At 34.0% G+C, this 19,843-nt stretch overlaps 1 protein-coding gene across 1 annotated transcript in view; it reads right to left on the reverse strand.

The window, feature by feature from the left end:
* LOC129271041 (F-BAR domain only protein 2-like) overlaps positions 1 to 19,843 on the reverse strand; it is a 79,585-nt gene that overhangs the window by 29,427 nt on the left and 30,315 nt on the right. The window contains exons 12-16 of the mRNA XM_054908390.2: positions 11,221 to 11,275; positions 10,079 to 10,257; positions 8,743 to 8,761; positions 7,135 to 7,180; positions 1,284 to 1,378 (exon numbers count right to left, since the gene is read on the reverse strand). Coding sequence (XP_054764365.2) covers positions 1,284 to 1,378; positions 7,135 to 7,180; positions 8,743 to 8,761; positions 10,079 to 10,257; positions 11,221 to 11,275 — 394 coding nt within the window. The remainder of the gene's footprint in view (positions 1 to 1,283; positions 1,379 to 7,134; positions 7,181 to 8,742; positions 8,762 to 10,078; positions 10,258 to 11,220; positions 11,276 to 19,843) is intronic.

Consider the following 19,843-nt stretch of genomic DNA (forward strand, 5'->3'; position numbering starts at 1 on the left):
AATGTACCTGTATGAGGGTGAGAGTGGCGTAATCTGTATTCATTCGTGGCCCAGTGGATTAGTCTTCGGACTTTGAAACAGAGGGTCGTGGGTTCGAATCCCAGCCATGGCGTAATTTCCTTCAGCAAGAAACTGATCCACAGTGTGCTGCACTCAACCCAGGTGAGGTAAATGGGTACCGGTAGGAAGTAATTCCTTAAAAAGCTGTGTGCGCTATGAACGCCTAGCTTAGCCGGGTAGTATAGGAGCGCCTTGAGCACCTAACAAGGTGGATATGTGCGCAATATAAATACCCTATATTATCATTATTATTATTCATCAATCCATCATTATCTGATCCAGGTGATCACTCACTAGTCACTACACACAGATTATTACCACAAACAACACACACTAACCATATAAATTCTAAAAACAATAACGCCTTAATATTCCTACTGTCTAAAAACAACATCCGATTGCATCATCTCTCATTGGAGGACACTTTGTTCACTACCACAAAAATACCAAAATAAATTATTTTGATGGAAAGGAGGGAACATCTTGCAACCGATAAACCAATGGAGATTCTGGGAGCATTGCCCTAAATCAACAGAAAACCACTTTAATAGCAATGGCTTAAACTTGTTGATCATTTCTGGACACATCAACTTTGAAGGATATAAAATCCTGCCAATGATCCATCAATAAGGTTCCATAAAGCATGTACTCAATTGCACCATTTACCACAAAAGACTTGGCTACCACACGTTGCAGGTACCACACATTCTTGACCCAACAACTCATTTGTTCAAATTGTAAACTTGACAAATTTAGGTCATTAACTTTGGTGGATAAAGGGGGAAATCTTGTCGATGAAAGCGATACGATTCTAAGATCTCATTACATGACACAAACACTTTGCACAGCATACCACAGAGAAATTCTCTACCACTTGTTTTGGAAATTACCTCTTGCGTATTCAAGACATCAATATTGATGGGAAGATGGGAAAATATTGCCACCAATAAGACATCAAGATTCCATGAGCATTTCCCACAGCACATCATACCACATTGCACAACATATCACACTGCTATGCACACCACAAAAGCTACCACTTGCTATAGCAACTCGTTGCATGGACCCAACACCACTATTAGTTACCATCTTTGGAGAAAGGAAGGAAAATCATCCCAATGCTGATATATAAGTAATATTCTAAGAGCATCCCCATTGCACTTCATACCACACTGCACCGCATACCACAAAAGAATTGGCTACCACTTGTTGTAGGTACTTACTGTCTGGTGTTGTGGCGTTGCTGGTGTGGTTACGTGGCGGACTGGAGAAGTCAAGGTCCAGGTCTAACAAGTTGCCAGCAGAATTGGATTGATTGCTGTGAGGGGTGAAAATCAATTGCAGGATTTGTAAGAGGTTGCAAAAATATAAAACACTGGCTCTACTAACTGGATTCAATATGGCTTTTTACTTTTCCAGAATTTTCCTGGGTTTATTATGACACTGAATAGAAGAAAAGCTAGCAAACCAAGGGGCTGATTCATAAAAGTTTCGCAAGTTATTCATGATTTTATGAATGACTGGTATATAAAGTTGTGCTAAATGATATACCCAAAAAAAATGCTTGGGGTTTTACCATGCTAGGACTGATTGTCGTATTTTGATGAATAATAAGCATTGCAATGATTTAATCATTTACAAGAAGAATTTAACAAAGATTTCAATTTAATCAAATGGAAATTAAATGTTTGAGAAATCTGTTTTACCACTCAAAATTATTTTCCAGTCATTTGTAAAATAATGCATAACTTATGAACAGCTTTATAAAAGAAGCTGAACCTCTTCAATATGTAAATAAGATATAACCTATACCAAAAATAGACTGATTAAAAGTAAGCTTCTTTGATAATAATCACTTGACTTTAAATCAAACATGAACGACCAGTGTGCTGTAAAAAAAACATTCCCAAAAAAATTAACACTGACACATGATACAAATTTTCTAAAAAATGTTAATAAAAAGATAAACCATACATTTTACACAGAAAGAAAACACCATGCGTGCACTAATAAGATTCATTTCAACACTGTGCTTCCATCTTGAAATCATATCATCAAATGCTCTCAGAATAAAATGCATGCCAATATTTAACTACAATACCATATAAATAATGGCCCATAAAAGGAAATAATTTCAAAATGTGCATGATACCAATTCACAAATCTTTCTTAATTCCCTCACCAAATAAGGGAATATTCATTATAGGATAGTTGCAAGTTCAACTTTTACACAATTAAAAGATTCTGCACCCCTTGAAATAGTTATCATTGGATGAAAAGAATTCATCTTTTCATCTTTTTTAATAAGTCACATTCTGGAGAAATATAGATGGGGGGGGGGTCAACTTGTACAGAATTACAATATTGATAATACCAAAAGTATAAATGATTCGGAAATTAGCTCTACATGTAGAGGTGCTTTTCTTATTAAAACAAACCATGATTTTTACCCTACTCAAACTTAATAATACCGAAAATAGATATATATTTTTAGATTTCCACACACATTTCATTAGAACATCCTAACCAGAAAAAGGATCAGAGAGGTAAACAGTTGTTCACGCACAATGGCTAGCCCCTTCAATCATTTTGTCGGATCGGAAAATTCCAGCGCCACTGTTCTCATGCCAATAAGACATTCCATAATGGGCATGCATATCATCACTTGCGTGTGTACACATCATGCTAAAAATCATACAGTACTCTCTTCTTTATTCTAAACTTAAAATTATAACTCACTTGTGTATATATAAATACCTACACGCCAACTTAAATATTTTATTTCAAATAATAATAAAAAATCATGGATGTTGAAAAGTATAAATAAAATCCATGGAATATCATTGCTCTCAGGGAGTGTTGTGTGAATGTTGCGATTTTAACGAATTCCAGTGAATATGATAGTGCAAATCAACTTCACAAGACAAGGGCTACAACTTAATACTTTTTTCATCAAATTTTATGCGTCAATATTTAATCTTGAATTATAAGCAACAAAAAAAACATTAAAAAAGTAGCAGATGATAAGATAGGAGTTAGGATAATTAAACTTTGTATCACAATATATTACAATCATAGTTTTAACCTTTGGAACATAAAACAGAACAATCTAAAATTCCAATTGCCTTTCCATGCTTTGAGATATTTTCAGTTTGAAAAATACATATATTCAACTTAAAATTTCTTACTTAAAGTGGAAATTCCTATTCTCTGAATATTAAATTTGTTATTGGGGCCATTAATCATAATATTAAAATAAGTGGGGAAGCTGGATGACAAAACATGATATGATAACACCGAACAAAAACATTCTACTTTCATTTGGGTGAATATCAACTGCGAACAAAAACTGGGCTATGATAACTACAGCTGTGCTGAGATACCAATTATTAAACAATATTGGTGCCTGGTGCACTAAATAGGCTTGGTGAAGACAGCAAAGAGTATATAAGTAAAACGGACCTGAAACGTAACCATGAGTTACGATAGACTCGAGAGTAATGAGTAGGCGAGATGCCCAAACTAGATAGACATCACAAAGAAGGCAGAAAATAAAAAGGTAAAAAGTGAGATTTCGATGGAAAAAAATCCACAAGAGGGACGATGTAAATAAATGTGAATTTAGATTTAGTGTCCCAGAGATAGTCAAATTAAATTTTAAAAATAATCTTGTCAGCAATTACGATTTCCCGTCAACTACTCAGATAAAAGCTGAAAGTATCCAAGATCAACACTGTTTGCTGCTTATTTGTAAGTGCAATTGACAGGATTAATTCTAATTTTTAATTGACATGAGAGGGAATATTTCATGAACACTATAATGTGAAAAGACAAGTATAACAATGCGGACTATAGATTTCTATAAAGAAATTCATTCTAAAACATGTTAATAGTGCCTGTAAGATATATAAACACACACACAACAACAAAGAACTCCCCTTTTCAAATTACCATATTATAAGTTTAAAACAAACAAGTTAGAGGAAAATACTTGAGTGTTCCTACAACTATTGACAAACTTCAATGTTAAAATAATAATGATCTATCAATTCATATTTGATTGACAAGGTATTTAAGTAAAAAAAATTCACTTATAAACCTACAATAGTTGTGATTTATTTTAGTGCATTTTCCACATAATAATATAATCTAGTAAGTTTTTGTAAAGTTAAAGATACACTCCAAAAAAGGATTGGTCAAACTGACTGTTCTATGTGTTCAACTGATAAAAATGGTCAAAAACAACCAAATTCCTGGTTGATTTTAACCAATAATTAGGTTGATTTTGACCAATTTTCTGGGTCGAACACATATATTTTGACCCATCCTTTTTAGAGGGTATCAAATTAAACATTTTTGGACACAAAATGAAAAAAAAAAAGCTTGTGATCATAATTCCATGGAAGTGAAGCTTGTCCGTGGACTGCAATACAAAGACTTTCATAATGTATGCAGATTAAGTTTTGAGTATTGCACTTGATAAACTATGGAACAAATTACTTGTTATAATACATGTAATAAGATCACATTACAAACAAAATCAATTCATTTTCAGCTGAACTTAATTCAAAATCAATACTTGAAAATAACTTTGAGTTTTAGGGGATTTGCATCTTCTACACATACATTCCAAGTGCTTGTAATTCTGCACATATGAACTTGGAATGCTGACGATTTATATATAGTCATTCCTTAAATCAAGAAAGCAACAAATAACCTGCCATCATACCTGAAATAAAATGCATAAATGATTCCATGCATATAGGTTAATTTGAAAACAAAACAACAAGTAGCAGTTCTAGAGGGCTTTGATCAGCCCCAGCTCTCGCATCAACCGCATAAATATTGTCAAGACACTTGTAAAAACTGATACCAAGAATCTCAAATCACATCCATCCCCTTCCTCCAAAAACTGGACCATTCTATTAAAGATATATCCCCTAGAACTGCTCCCAAACAAATGAAAGCTAGTACACCCTCACTAAACTACAAACAGAAACTAAAATGTGATTATAATGCAGTCTAAGCCACGTTAAACATTATCTGTTTCAAACCATGTCTCATTGACATGATTCCATGGTCACCTTTTTTTTTGCCTTTATATTCACTCACACCAGAAGTTTGTTTTCCTTTTATAAAAGAGGTTAACATGTTTTGCATAATCTGGTCAAAAAGATTGCTTTGACTTCAGTGAATATTCAACTAACAGAAGGTTGACTTCTTCAAGTTTACCTGAAGTCATAAATATAGTATAATGAAATACAAGCTCGTAGTTCCCCTCCCCCAATGAAAAAAAAATTATGTTCCATTAATTGGTATTCTTTAACCTGTTGGAGATAGGGTCCAAACATATATGGGCTTGTGTCTCCGGAACATGTATGTTACATAATAATCCAATCTCCAACAAGCTAGACCTGGAGTAAACTTCTGAAAATGTTCATGACAAAGAATAAATCAATGTAGAGGCGTTACAGTACACCATGTATTCTTTTTGTATGCATAGGTTTGGTACGGAAAAGTCCCAGCCAGAGACCTGGCTCAGGCTGCACTACAACCAACAAGACTTTTCTGAAATAACAAGCATTGAACTACATCTACAAGAACTGAAAGAACAATACAAGCAGGGGAGAGAAAGCATGGTGATGCCATAGTCACACTTGTGAAACCGACCCCAGATAAACCACAGCGATTCCAATGATGTACCATCGGATGGTCTGGAGTCGGTTTCATTAGTGTGAGAGTATCTTGAAAAGGGATTGGAGAGGGGCGGGGTCTTCTACAACTACTGACATTGGCAGCAGGCTTGGAAGGGAGGCGAGGAAGGGGGCGGGGTGAGGGGACTGTCAATCATTTGTAACCACACCTTCTTGGTAACCATGGGTTATTATTCAACCGATTGTACTTTTTACAGTACAGGTTGTAGGTTGGAGATCTACGACAGAGAAGAAAGGGGACAGATTGAGTCGAAGAATACAGTCAGAGAAGTGATATAGAGGACAAAGACATACACTAGAAATATTGAAATTATCGACAGAGAAACACAAGACAAACATATCGTCACTGGGGTGCTGAATCCTCGTATCTCAATTTAAGAATTTTAAAGGACAGCTCGGACAAACCTGAATTTTAGAATTATAACTTAAGCAGCTACTTTCTTTTACATGTACCTACAACATGTTCTTAACACAAGTTATAAGAGACTGTTGTTGGACAATATGAGATTGCCACTGTTGCAATAGTTCTTAAATACAGTTTTTTGGGGGGTGGGAGTTGTCCTCACAATTTTTGAAAGTTTTTAGATATAATGCTGAACAACCCATCGATGATATGAATTGAGCATCAAAAATTCAATTCAATGTGATGGTGTCACATAAAATAGACAAAGGGAGAAACTACATGTATGCATGTATGCAACGGGATGGCAAATCCACTTAAAGGAAATTACACCCTGATATAGAGTTGGATTTAATATAATCAGAATAGATATAATAATTTATCAGAAGGTTTGATAAAAAAATCCATCAAAGAATATTAAGATATATGATGAGTATTAAATATTAATTCAATAAAGTGCCTATTTTCCCTGAAAATTAGAACTGATGAATATCTTGATTGATACATTTCTCTCACAATTTGCATTTGTCAACCTATTGACTACTGTTTCTAGTGACTATTTGAACAAAGGTTTGACTATATCATTGCATTTTTCATTTAATTGTGGCAAATAATATGCTTTGTAAATTTGTATTTACTTATAAGTTTACAGATACATGAGAAATATTTGTATAATCAATATTCAGCTATAAATAGAAACGGTTTGAGTACACTATTGTGACTTTCCATAAACGAGAACTCCCATTTGTTTTACATGACATCATCACATTGACAATTTTGAACAAAATACAATAAGACAATTGTCTCGAAGAACGGAAGTTACATTACAGATTAATCACATTCACTCTTTTAAAAGTATGTTTAGTTTATCGAAGACTACCTCTAGAGGTTTTCTAGGCTTAGGTTCACAAAAGAAAGAAAAAATCCCTCAAAGAGCAGTGACCATTGTAGTTGACCTACCTGCTTCGATTTAATGCCGTTTGTCGTCTGGCTTGTAGATCGCCATCTGAAAAAAAAAAAAAACCTCATGAAAATATGCTTTTCTCTCTTATGAATTTTATTCTATAACACAAAAGGGATCTTCTTTGACGGACAGTGTTTAACAGTTAGAAGTGCAATATTTTTCTGTCCCTTTGACTGTGAAGCAATTGAACAGGGTTGTTTTTATCATCATTATTTGTATGTTCTTATTTACATCATCACTGTTCATTGAACCACAGAAAAACATGATATACAATAAAATTTAAGATAAAAAATTGACAGCATATTATAGGTATAAGGAATAAGAAAAAAGAATATTAAATGAAAATTGAAATCCATATTTTATTGTTCAAAATGAAATCTGAAATAGAAATGCTCCGAAAATTCTTTTTTGCCCAATTGATTGTGTGCCCGGCAGCCACTGTGCAGCACCAGATCGACATAGCTCTATCCCTTGAATTGTTGAACACCAAACAGGATAGCAACAATTGCCATCTTTTTACCGTCTTTTGGTCTGACGCAGCCAGGATTTGAACTCCCGACCTCGCGGTTGTGAGACGAACTATTTACCAACTGAGCCAACGTACCCGTCATATAAAATAGCAAGTGTGATAAACATAATGGTAAATTTAATTTTCAATCTTCTTTTTACAATTTTTCCAAAAAACACTCTTTTCAATATTGCTCTCCATATTATTCACATGGGCCCGTATTCTGAAGTCGGGTTTAACTTAAACTCAGGTTTAAAGTTGTAGTTTAAGTATGGATAGCCAATTGTTACATAAATCACTAACAGTAGAGATATCATATTTCAGCTCATTTGGCTCTCAAATCATTCATAATTGTCTAGGAAGTATAAAAAGATAATTGTCTTTACCATCGATGAATCAGGACAGAGCACAGCGAACATAGGAAACATACAACTTAGTAAAATTTTTGACACTTTTGGCTTCCCATAATTTTAGCACAGAGTTAGACCATGGTCTAAGTTAAACCTGACTTCAGAATACGGGCCATAGTCTACGAACAGTTGGTCTGCTTCACAGGTAGTCTTATACCACACATAAACTTCCCCATTACTTCAGTACATATTTCATGTAAACTCTCTCTTTTGTCAAGTATATCTCCAGATCAGGGCCCGTAACACTAATAGTGACTAAAAATTCAAACAGCCTATCAAGATCATTGTTGTATGCGCATTTTGCTAAGTAGAATGACGAGGAACCAATCAGAATTGCTCTTTCAAATCAGGAATTAATCGCTAACCTTTGTGTTACGGGGCCCAGGTGTTCTTTATTATGAGAGGGAAGGAGGTACAGGTTTCATATCATGGCTGAATTGTTTTTACTAAATCATACCAGAACGAGCAAAAACAAACATGTTTAAGGTATATTTTTGGTCTCCCAAGGGGAGATAAGTTGTACAGTCATGTGTGAGATCACGGATCTTGTTTGCAATGCCAATGGGAGAATCTCAATAACATTAGTGTTTACAACATCCGAATGCTCACTAGATTCTTATACTACATGTGTTACAATGAATGATTTATCATTAACAGATTTTTACATGGTGGAAGAGTGTACTTACTTGTTTTTTCTCTCCGCTTCTGGGGAAGAATACAAAACAAAACAAAGAGAGAAAAGTCATTAGTGATCTGTAAACAAACATTTATTGACAATCACAGAGAAAATTTTTATAGACATTGAGGAAATACCCAATATATGTCATAAAATTATGGTATTCTCCTAGAGCAAACCAGGGTGGTCTTTCATAACGCTGTTTTTAAGTTACCCGTGGATTTACGCACAGAATTAAGATTGAAAAGTAAAATGCTACAATGACAATTTTCACTGAAAAATATTTTCATGCTGCTAACTAAAGGATTGTAGGAGATTTTTTAATTTTTTGTTTAAACACTGTAATAATATCAGACAAAAATATACCAATGCAGCAATAAAAATGAGTGTGTACATTTTTTCACTTTATTCTTCTGAAGTGATTTGATGTTGTATTTTGTTTGTTAAGTGTAAGAGTTCAGTATCAAAGCATATCAGTTTTTTTTCTGTTCATAGGGAATGCAGTTGTATCCACTTAGTCCACTTGGTCTAATTCCCAGATCCGTGAATACCATCATGGCTAAACACACTAGGTCTACTATCAATTTGGTATAATTACTGTTTGGTCTAACCATCACTTGGTCGACTACAATTTTGTCTAATGCCCAGTTGGTCTAATTTCCATTTCATCTGCTATCATTAAACAACTTGTCAAATGAGAAATTTGTTTATAATCTAATCATTTAGACCAAGTGGTGCTGACTAGTGTTAGACCAAGTGTACATTAGACGAAATGGGTATAGCCCAACTGAATCTAATATGGTAAATGGGCTAAGTGACAATTAGACCAAATGGTTATGAGACAAAGCAGGATTACACCACATGGGATGAGACAAAACGGAAAGTAGACTAAGTGGGAGTAGACCAAGAGGCAATTTTACCATGAACACAATTGGTAAATTGCCAATTCGTCCACTGCCAACTCATCCACTCACCACATGGTCTACCTTCATTTAGTCTAATGCTAGTCCATCGATCAACAATTCGTCTAACAACCATTTGGTCCAATGACCATTTGGTCCAATCATCACTTCGTCTAATCACCAGTTCGTCTATTACCATTTCATCTAATAACCAATTTGTCTAATACACATTTTCTTTTCATTCATATTGTACAATTAACACTTTAGTTTAATTAGACCAAATGGTATTGGACCAACTGGTTATAAGACGGAATGGCATTAGACTAAATGAAAGAAGACCATGTGGGGAGTGGAAGAACTAATGGCAGACCAAATGATATTAGACGAGTTGGCAATTAGACGAATCGGCATTAGACGAATTGGAAATAAACGAACACAACCCACCTGTTGAGGTGATAACGTAAGACCACCGAGCGACTTCTTGATTTCGTCCACCGTGGCTGTCGTCTTGGGTAGGTTGCCGTCCCGAGGCTTGATCTCCACTCGTATCCGTCTCGTTCTGTCTTCACTGTCAGAATCCGAGTCGGACTTCTCAGAGTCAGAATCGAAATGATGGTGACCTAGTGAACATGATGAACAGTCAAGGAATTGTCTTCCTATTGTGATGGAATTCTAACAGAATAGGCGCCAGGTCGGAAGCAAAGGCCGATGTAGTATGACTAGCACGTTGAGTTTGGAAACTCTTGTTGAAATATTCCCCAGGGAATGGAGAAAGTGCAGACATTATGTGCAGTCAAGCCAGGATCGGGGTAATGATATTTCTGTAAAGCCTTAGAGATTTTATTTTGTGTATTTAATAGGCGCAACATAAAAACAGAATATTATTATTTTTTATCAAAATGACTAAGTGATTGCATTTATGAATAAAAAATATGCATGAAATTATTCTGGTAGAAAATAGTATTTGTTTAGCAATAAAGGTTAACAGGTCATTTTTTTGTAACAGCATCAATACACATGCCCATGTGTACACATCTGTGTTGGTTATTTTCAGCATACCGGTACTTGGATTTCAGTCTTGATCCAATTTCACAGCATAAAATTTCATTTCCTAATATTAATAATAATAATAATATGCAACATTTATATAGCGCTTAATACAAATGCTTCTAAGCGCTGCATGCTATTACCCCGGCTTTAGCACGGCTACCCTGATCGGGCGCATTGAGCATTCAAGGAATTCCTTCCTAACGGGTACCCATTTACTACACCTGGGCGGAGAGTGGCAAATGTAGATAAACGCCTTGCCAAAGGACGCTAGTGCTGCTGTGGGATTTGAACCCCGGACCTTGTGGTTCAAAGTCCGAAGACTTATCCACTGAACCACAACACCTCTATATTACAATGTAGCAACCTTACTGGGCCCTGTAACCCTTTTACTATGGATCAATCAATCAAAGAAATTTGCACCATCATCAATAACTAAGCTTTAAGTTACGAAAACCAAGTAATGAAGAAGATATCTATAAAAAAATTAAAATAAAATAAAAATGATAATCAAAAATCGTAAATTTGAGAAAGGATATTTCTGTTATCCTCAGGTTTGATGCTGAATCCTTCTTCGTCAACCTGTGGTGTTGTCTGGAGTAAAGAGAAAAATGTATAAAAAACCCAAATTATTAACATTGAAATGGGGGCAGCCAAAAACTACTGGGGAAATATTGTTTGCATATTTACATCAACTGTTGATAAACATGTACAAGATGTAAAGATACATGTGTATACAATCAGGAAAATGAAAAAAAAAGGTTTAACAAACAATAATTAACAATTTGGAGGGAATAAGAATATAATAGTAGTAATAATAATGGCTCAGTTATGCTTTTTACCAGAGGAAACAAGGCGCAACTATCGTTACATTGGGGGGAAAAATAATTTTTCATTGCAAGTACAGACATACAGACTAATAGGCCTACAAAAAGAAAGTTAAGCTTTCACATTGCACCATACTGATACACTACATGTATTAGGAATAATTAACCAAAAAATACAATATTAGGGCTCTATATCAATTAATTTTAGTCAATACTGAACTTGTTGGAACATTTAAAAAAATGTAACAAGTAGCTCTCTGCAGGGTTTTGTTGCATTGGTGCTAGGACGCCCTGGGTACCATTTATAAGTCTGTGGTGTTGATGCAAAAAGATTGTTAGCTTTAATGCATATGTGCAATGCATAAGGGCATTTTAACATCGGTGTCAGAACACCATTAGCACCATATATTAATTTCTTGGGATTATGCAAGAACGCTGTGGGCTCGATGCATCTATGCAAGGTGTAACGGCATTTTCACATCGGTTTAACTGGAGAGTCAATAAATATGGAGGCAGCATATTCCAGGAAGCACAGTTCTATACTACATATCATGTTAAAAGACAAATGTAAGGAGACAAAGATACAAACTAGAAGTTTGCAAAGTGCTTTCAGCTAGAATACTTCCCAATTTATATTGACTAAAACTAATAATAATAATATTTGAATTCATATAGCACCTTATACAGAATATAAAAAGTGACTAGTGATGCATTGAGCCTTGAACTTGTTGCATATATATATCTTAAGTAACACATATTGCTACACAAAGAACACAAAAACTGAAAAGCTTTGCGAAAGCATGAATGTGAATAAATTCTGCTCTTTCGCCAACTGATCTGCACCGTATCACATCTAAAACACAAACCATAATGACATAATAACAATGAACAGAATTCAAAATAAGGCTGAAAAGTAATATGAAGTGCGATTATAACTAAATAATAACTTTTCTTGAAAATATGAGAGAATTCATGTTTGAGAATATGATGTAAATGTTGGACATATCACAAGATGAACACATAAAATGACACATTTGGAAATATTTATGACACACAATACATGTCACAAATATCACTGACACAAATACAGTATGTTCAGAATGTTATTTTTATCCTTATCTATCGTTAAACAAAACACTTAATGTACAATAGACCATTTCAACTCATGTATCAGAGATAAAACTTTAAAGGAGAATGAAACTCTCGGAGCAAGTTAGCTTTGGTGAAAGCAGAAAAATCAAAGAATAAGATCAACAAAAGTTTGAGTAAAATAGGACTAGCAATAGAAGAGTTATGAGCATTTGAATGACGAGATCACTAATGCTATGGAGATCCTCCAATTGGCAATGCGACCAAGATCTATGATGTCACAGATGAACAACTCTCCCCTTTTGGACACTGAAAATATACCCCAAAACATCTCTTTTTGCTCATTCTAATCATATGACAAACGATTCATCAATGATATAATGTTGTGAAACCTCTGTACTTGTCCTCTCATATAAAGAGAACACCTCACCTTGTGATAGACTCTATAAAAGTGAGAATATAAGTGAAATAAGTACTAAAGTAATGAGGGAGTTGTACGTGTGTGACATCACAGATCTTGGTCGCATTGCCAATGGGAAGATCTACATGGCATTAGTGATCTCAATATTCAAATGCTCATAACTTTCTTATTATTCATTCAATCTTCCTCAAACTTTCAACAATATGTTTCTTTGATTTTTCTCTTTGATATGGATTCAGCTGGTTTCAAGGGTTTCATTCTCCTTTAAAAAAAATTGTCACAAGAAATTTTCAAAAACATCAAAATATCTTGAATGATCGAAACATGATTGTAAGTATGTACATCATTTAGTATGCATATTATTCATACATGTACATACTTGCACGGAAACTATCAAAATGATATATTGTAGACATAACTATATAATTTTGAAACATTTACAATAAAATATCACTCACTATCTCTCGATACAAGCTTATTGATACTCAAAAAAGTTCAACAATATTCACACAGACAAACCACATGGAAGGCCTACATGAAGTATAACAGGCACAATTTCAATTATTTGGCGGGGACAACTTAGCTACAGGTTCATTCATTTAAAAGACAATGTTAATTATGTAACAAACAAAAATATTAAAAAATATTAAAAAAACACAAAGAAGGAAAGGAAACTGAATGAAAGAAAAGGAAAGAAAAATATAGAGTTTTTGGAATGCAATATTCCATAGCAATAATTCATTGCATTAAATCAAAGTGACATCATAAATTCCAAATTACATTAATCAGCACCTTTCCAAAAGAAAGATTGGAAAAAATATCAAAGATGTATTGAAGATTTGCAGATTTATTACAAAGATAGCCAAACAGAACGCTCCTGATATTCCTATTTAAATTTCTTGATATTCAAATTTCATTAGGTATGTAATTTAAATATTACCTAATATGATAAAAGTTCCTTAAAGGGTTGGTCCAGGCTGGAGATATTCATATCTCAATAAATAGGGTAAAATTCACAGAGCAAAATGCTGAAAATTTGATCAAAATTGGATTACAAATAATGAAGTTATTGAATTTTAAAGATTTGCATTATTCCTGTAAAGCAGTTCTAGACATGTCTTTATGAATATTCATTAGGTTGGCTGAAGATGTCATATCCCCACTTGTTCTTTTGTACTTTATTATATGAAATTAGGTTTATTCAAAAATTTCTAGCAAGAACTAAAACAATCGGATTGACAACTGATTAAGTGCATGTTTGATTTGTATTACTTTATATTACTTTGTATTCTGTTTTGAATGGAAATGGAATGAAGATTGAATTGAATTAGTTATTTATTGCTGCAACTTTTTTCATCATAATGGAGTCATATCATTTACACAACTATGAAAAACTGAAACATTTATGATTTCATGTAATAACATAAGAAAAAGGAAAGTGGGGATGTGACATCATCTGCCCACCTAATGAATATTCATGACAACGTGCATATAACTGTTTTCACAAAATATTGGTAAACTTTAAAATTCAATAACTTCGTTATTTGTTATCCGATTTTGATGAAATTTTCAGCATTTTGCTCTGTGAATTTTACTCTATTTATTTAGCTATAAATATTTTCAGCCCGGACCATCCCTTTAAATCTCTATTCTATTCAAATAAACACAATTAACCGTCCTAAGATACATGTAGTTATTAGCCATTCATGAAACAAATCTAAAGAAATATAATTTTGTTTCTGCTCAGAAGAATAGTTGTGTATAATAAATCAAACACTTTTTACCCACGTGCACAAATATTGATGGATAATACATGTACATCAAGCAGGGGGTATTAAAGTAAAACAAATTCATGCTACTGTATTTAACATTCCTTGCTAAAAGGCAATTCCACATGAGTAATGCATTCTTTGAACATTTCTTATTGACTTAAGTCATGAAGATAATTATTCAATCAATCTGGGTTCAAGCATAGAAATAAGTAACATGATCTCTGAATCAAAATTTAATTCTGTGTTGTTGTTTATTATAAAGATTATTGTGATACATACTTAACTTTTCTTCTTCCCATTTAACATGAAAATATTATTCATTCAAACTTGTTCAAGACAAACCAAAACTGTGATCTTTATGGGCAGACAGTCTTTCTTTACAGGTGGTCACAAATGTATTTTTCTTGTTTGATGCCTTTTTTAGTCATAGATGTTTCAATGGTACATAATTCAAGAGAAATCAAAATTGTGGTCTTTTTAGAGAGGTAGTGACTCAAGTTGGTTTGACTGGATACAATGCAAAAACTCTGGTGTTGATTTAACACCAGCCTGGAATCTATATATGTCCACACCAGAGAAGTGTTAAACAACACCAGTTTCGTTTGGTCTAACACCAGATAGGTGTTTATACAACACCAATTAGTATCAAAACAGCATCGGTTTGATTCCACACTTGTATCGTTTCAATACTTCTCTGGTGTGGACATATATAGATTCCGGGCTGGTGTTAAATCAACACCGGAGTTTTTGCAGTGTATGAAATGCTCTTCTCCTTGGTGTCACAACTGTTTCTCTATTGCTGCAGTCACATTTCCCCCACGGTGCACGCATGGATCCCAAATAGGTAGTCAAAAACAGCAGTTTTAAGTATTTCTATATGGATCACCCGTACAAAAATCATCAAAATGGCTACTTGCGATGGCCACTGTAGGGAGAAAGTGACTGCGTCATAAGTCTGCAATCGTGCTGCCTGGGGTTGAGACTATTCCAAAAACATGCAACTATTCTCTATCGCGTTCACACTATTCCAAAAACATGCAACTATTCTCTATCGCATTCACACTTCCACAAAAACATGCAACAATTCTCTGTCGGGTTCAGACTACTGGACAAGCTACGGTAGCCTTACATGCAGAGACTGCAGAGAAGAGAAGTGAGTCCGCTCATTGGTTTGCTTTGAATGGAGAACCTTACGCAAGCAAGCCTGTCGAAGGAGGAATGCGTGGATGGAGGGATGAACGATAAGATTGTTATTGTGTAAGTGATGAAGGCAAAAAGGAAAACTAAAATGGGAAGGTAAAGCATGGAAATACAAAATGAAAAATAAAGATGGACGGATAGAGAAGTTCAGTGATTATTTGGGGTGGTGGATAGTTTAAATGTTTATGGAAATGAGAGAATGGATTATAATTGAACAGAAATGCAGATTATGGGAAAGATAGATCACTTTGTATGGGCTGTTTAAATGTATACAGACAAAAGCAAAAGATAGATAGAAAGTATAAAAAAAAGAGATGGATAATTATTATATTTAGAAAATATCATAATTTTTGTTAAAAGATCCTAAACCACTCAAGACAAGGTAAAATCAGGATAGAGAAATGAAGAGGAAAATATCTTTTATAGAGATCGAGAAAAATTCTTTAAGATATTTAATGGAAATCGCAAAAAATGTGTAACTAGGATTTGAGTCGAGAAAAGATAGAGAAATAGAGAAATAAAAGTTAAATGGAGAGAAGGGGTATGAAATACATGGAAATTAGAGCACCATTTCATGAAGAATTTTGTCAGCGAAATTTCACCAACAGATGTTATAAGCTACTGAAATCCTTGCATCTAATTGGCTAAGAGCAAAGTTTTCAATGAAAATCACCAACAAACTCTCCATGAAATGCTCCCTGATCTTCCACACCAGGAATTGGAAATAAATGTAAAGTTTGGAGAAAAATTGTTTTTTTAAATACATGAGAGAAGAGTGAGAAAAATGTTGAAAAAGGTGGTTTTGATTCATACAATCTATTCTACTGTGAAAGCAAAAGGTGCTTCCAACTCTCTACATTTTCTACACACTTCTAAATGCAGTGAAAATTTGCTATCATTGACCTACGAAGAGATGGACTATTAATGCAAGCCTTCCTTTGATGTAACGATAGTCACCGTCACCTGATTATGTGCATCTTAATGAAAACATACAGGTGTTTTGATAATAGCGACTTCAAAGGCGTCACTGATCATTTTACAAACAAAAGGTTTTCCCAATCTTTATTTTTGTTGGCTGATACTCTGTTTTTAAGAATATGCCTTTCAATTATTAAACATGCTTCAGATTTGGAGCAGCAAAATTGAGAATCAAACAATTTTTGTGATATGAAATGTGTTATTATTAGATCTGCAAACTTCTGCACACTTATAATGACCTCAATCTCTACACACTATGTGCCATGTATTGTATCTGAGGAATATTAGGAGGAAACTTGGAAAAAATGGGATTATAAATGAAAAACAATCAATCACGATATGGCCTCTATCTAGAAATATACATTTAACTAAGACATGGAACTAAGATAACCAATTGTAAACCAGAACAGTAAATTGATTTCCAAGGATTTAAATGATTAATTATGTTCTGCACATACAGTTTGTGCAATATCATTGCCTCACCATGGTGTGCTACTTTCAACCCATGCCTAATTGGCGGTTGACCATCAGAGAATCAAACGAGACAAATATGAAGAGAATGCTATTTAAATGACGACGGTCACATGTCAATTCATTAACTAATCGATGAATGTCCATCTCTTTGTAGGTCCATGCTACAAACTAATGAAGCTGTCTTAATGCTCTATACCACTCTATGAGTGAATTCTTTCTAAATTAACGGGACACTATTGAAAATGCCAATTCTATTTCTAAGCATTAAAATGTGAGAGATATATGAAGTGCTATATGACAAGCAGGATTTTAGGTGGTCAAAAAACTAATTCATCCACTTTCAAAGTGAAATCATAACTACCTACAAAGCATCTCTAGTGTACAAAAATGCATTTACACATGTACATAAATTTGATATAATTGTACATAAATTTGATATAAAGTGGAATTAATATCATTCTATATGCTACATTTAAAAAAAATGATTCTATCAACTTTCAATTCTTATATCAAAGCCCTACTGGCGAGAGAACTTTACGACAGGATTACTTAACAGTAAATATAGTATTTTATTCTATAAAACACATTATATGATACACTTCTTAATATTGAAAAAAAAAAAAAAACAGCACTAATAATGAAATAAAAACATGGTAAATAAACTGGGTTTATGTACAAAATGTCACAAAGTTGCAAACAAAATATTCATATTCTACATACTGTCAAAGTGAAAAATTCAAATGTTCATCTTAACCTGATAATGCCAGTTTTTATCAAACTTCCTCCTTTGTAGAAATCAAAATATCTAAAATGTCAGGCATCCTTTTGCATCCCTTTCCAATAAATATAAAACATGCTGATATTCTTAGAATAACATTTCTAGATGGGTATATGCTGATCGTGGTTTGAATTTCTAACATCTCTAGGGTGACACCTAAAAACAGTATCAACACATTTCATGAGACAGTGGTTTTGTAGTTACAAAAATCGTGTTGAACGAAAAATTCACGGAATAGCATATATATACTCAAATACATATCAGGCAAGAATATTCTGATTAGATCATTCTAATAAATTACATTTACACATAATACTCCATATTCATATACTAGTATTAACAATGGACTTGTAATCTACATCATTAAAAGAATTTTTCAATATGAAAAGGAAACGCACAGGCATGCAGTATACAAAGTAATAAGAAAAAATTAGGATTTTACAGGCATACCAATGTTTTGCGAGGGGTCCGAATGGGGGGGGGGGGGGCAAATGTGAATACATTTGCATTCTTGCTCCAAAAGTTTTATTATGAAATATTATAAAATCTTGCTAAATGTTTATCTTTTTGGGGTGAGGGAGCAGTTAAACTTTGTTGAAAGTTTAAAACATTTTATATTACCTGCTAAAAATTTACATGACTTCAAAGCAACTCTGACAAACTTTTGCTCTTGAAAAAAAATTGTTGGATTCTCCCATATTTTCATATTCACAACATATTAAAAACATGTGAAAACCAACCAGTAGAAACATCAAGACTAGTGACAGTATTACAACATGCAATAATCCTTGAGAAAACCGACCATTGAGAATATCAAGTATAGTCACAATAGTATAACATGCAATGTTGCCTGTGAAAACTGACCACTGTTAACATCAAGTATAGTGACAATAATATAACATGCGGTGTTGCCTGTGAAAACAGGCCATTGAGAACATCAAGAATAGTGATAGTAGTACAACATGCAATGTTGCTCGTGAAAACTGACCACTGATAACAGCAAGAATAGTTTTACAATAGTACAACATGCGATGTTGCCTGTGAAAACAGGCCATGATTGAGAACATCAAGAATAGTGATAGCAGTACAACATGCAATGTTGCTTGTGAAAACTGACCACTGATAACATCAAGAATAGTGATAGAAGTACAACATGCAATGTTGCTCGTGAAAACTGACCACTGATAACAGCAAGAATAGTTTTACAATAGTACAACATGCGATGTTGCCTGTGAAAACAGGCCATTGAGAACATCAAGAATAGTGATAGTAGTACAACATGCAATGTCTGTGCAACAGGGTATGGATACAATTGAACAATTGATTACATATCCATAATAAGACAGAAAGGAAGTAGGATGTGACTGATCAACATCTGTGGTCTATCATAGTCAGCTGCAGACAACTAGGAGATATATGGGGAGCATTGCATAAGACATACAGCCAGTGATTTTCACTGGCAACTGTTATAAGCTACTGATATCTATGCATCTGATTGGCTGAGAGCGATTTAGTCAGTGAAAATCTATGACTGTTTGCTTCGTGAAACACTTCCCGGATCATGCGTTAAAGAGTCAAGAACATTCTGACTTCAAATAGAGGATACTCATGAGAGAGAGAGAG

This window comes from Lytechinus pictus, chromosome 11 (genome assembly GCF_037042905.1).
Source record: "Lytechinus pictus isolate F3 Inbred chromosome 11, Lp3.0, whole genome shotgun sequence".
Classification (NCBI taxonomy): domain Eukaryota; kingdom Metazoa; phylum Echinodermata; class Echinoidea; order Temnopleuroida; family Toxopneustidae; genus Lytechinus; species Lytechinus pictus.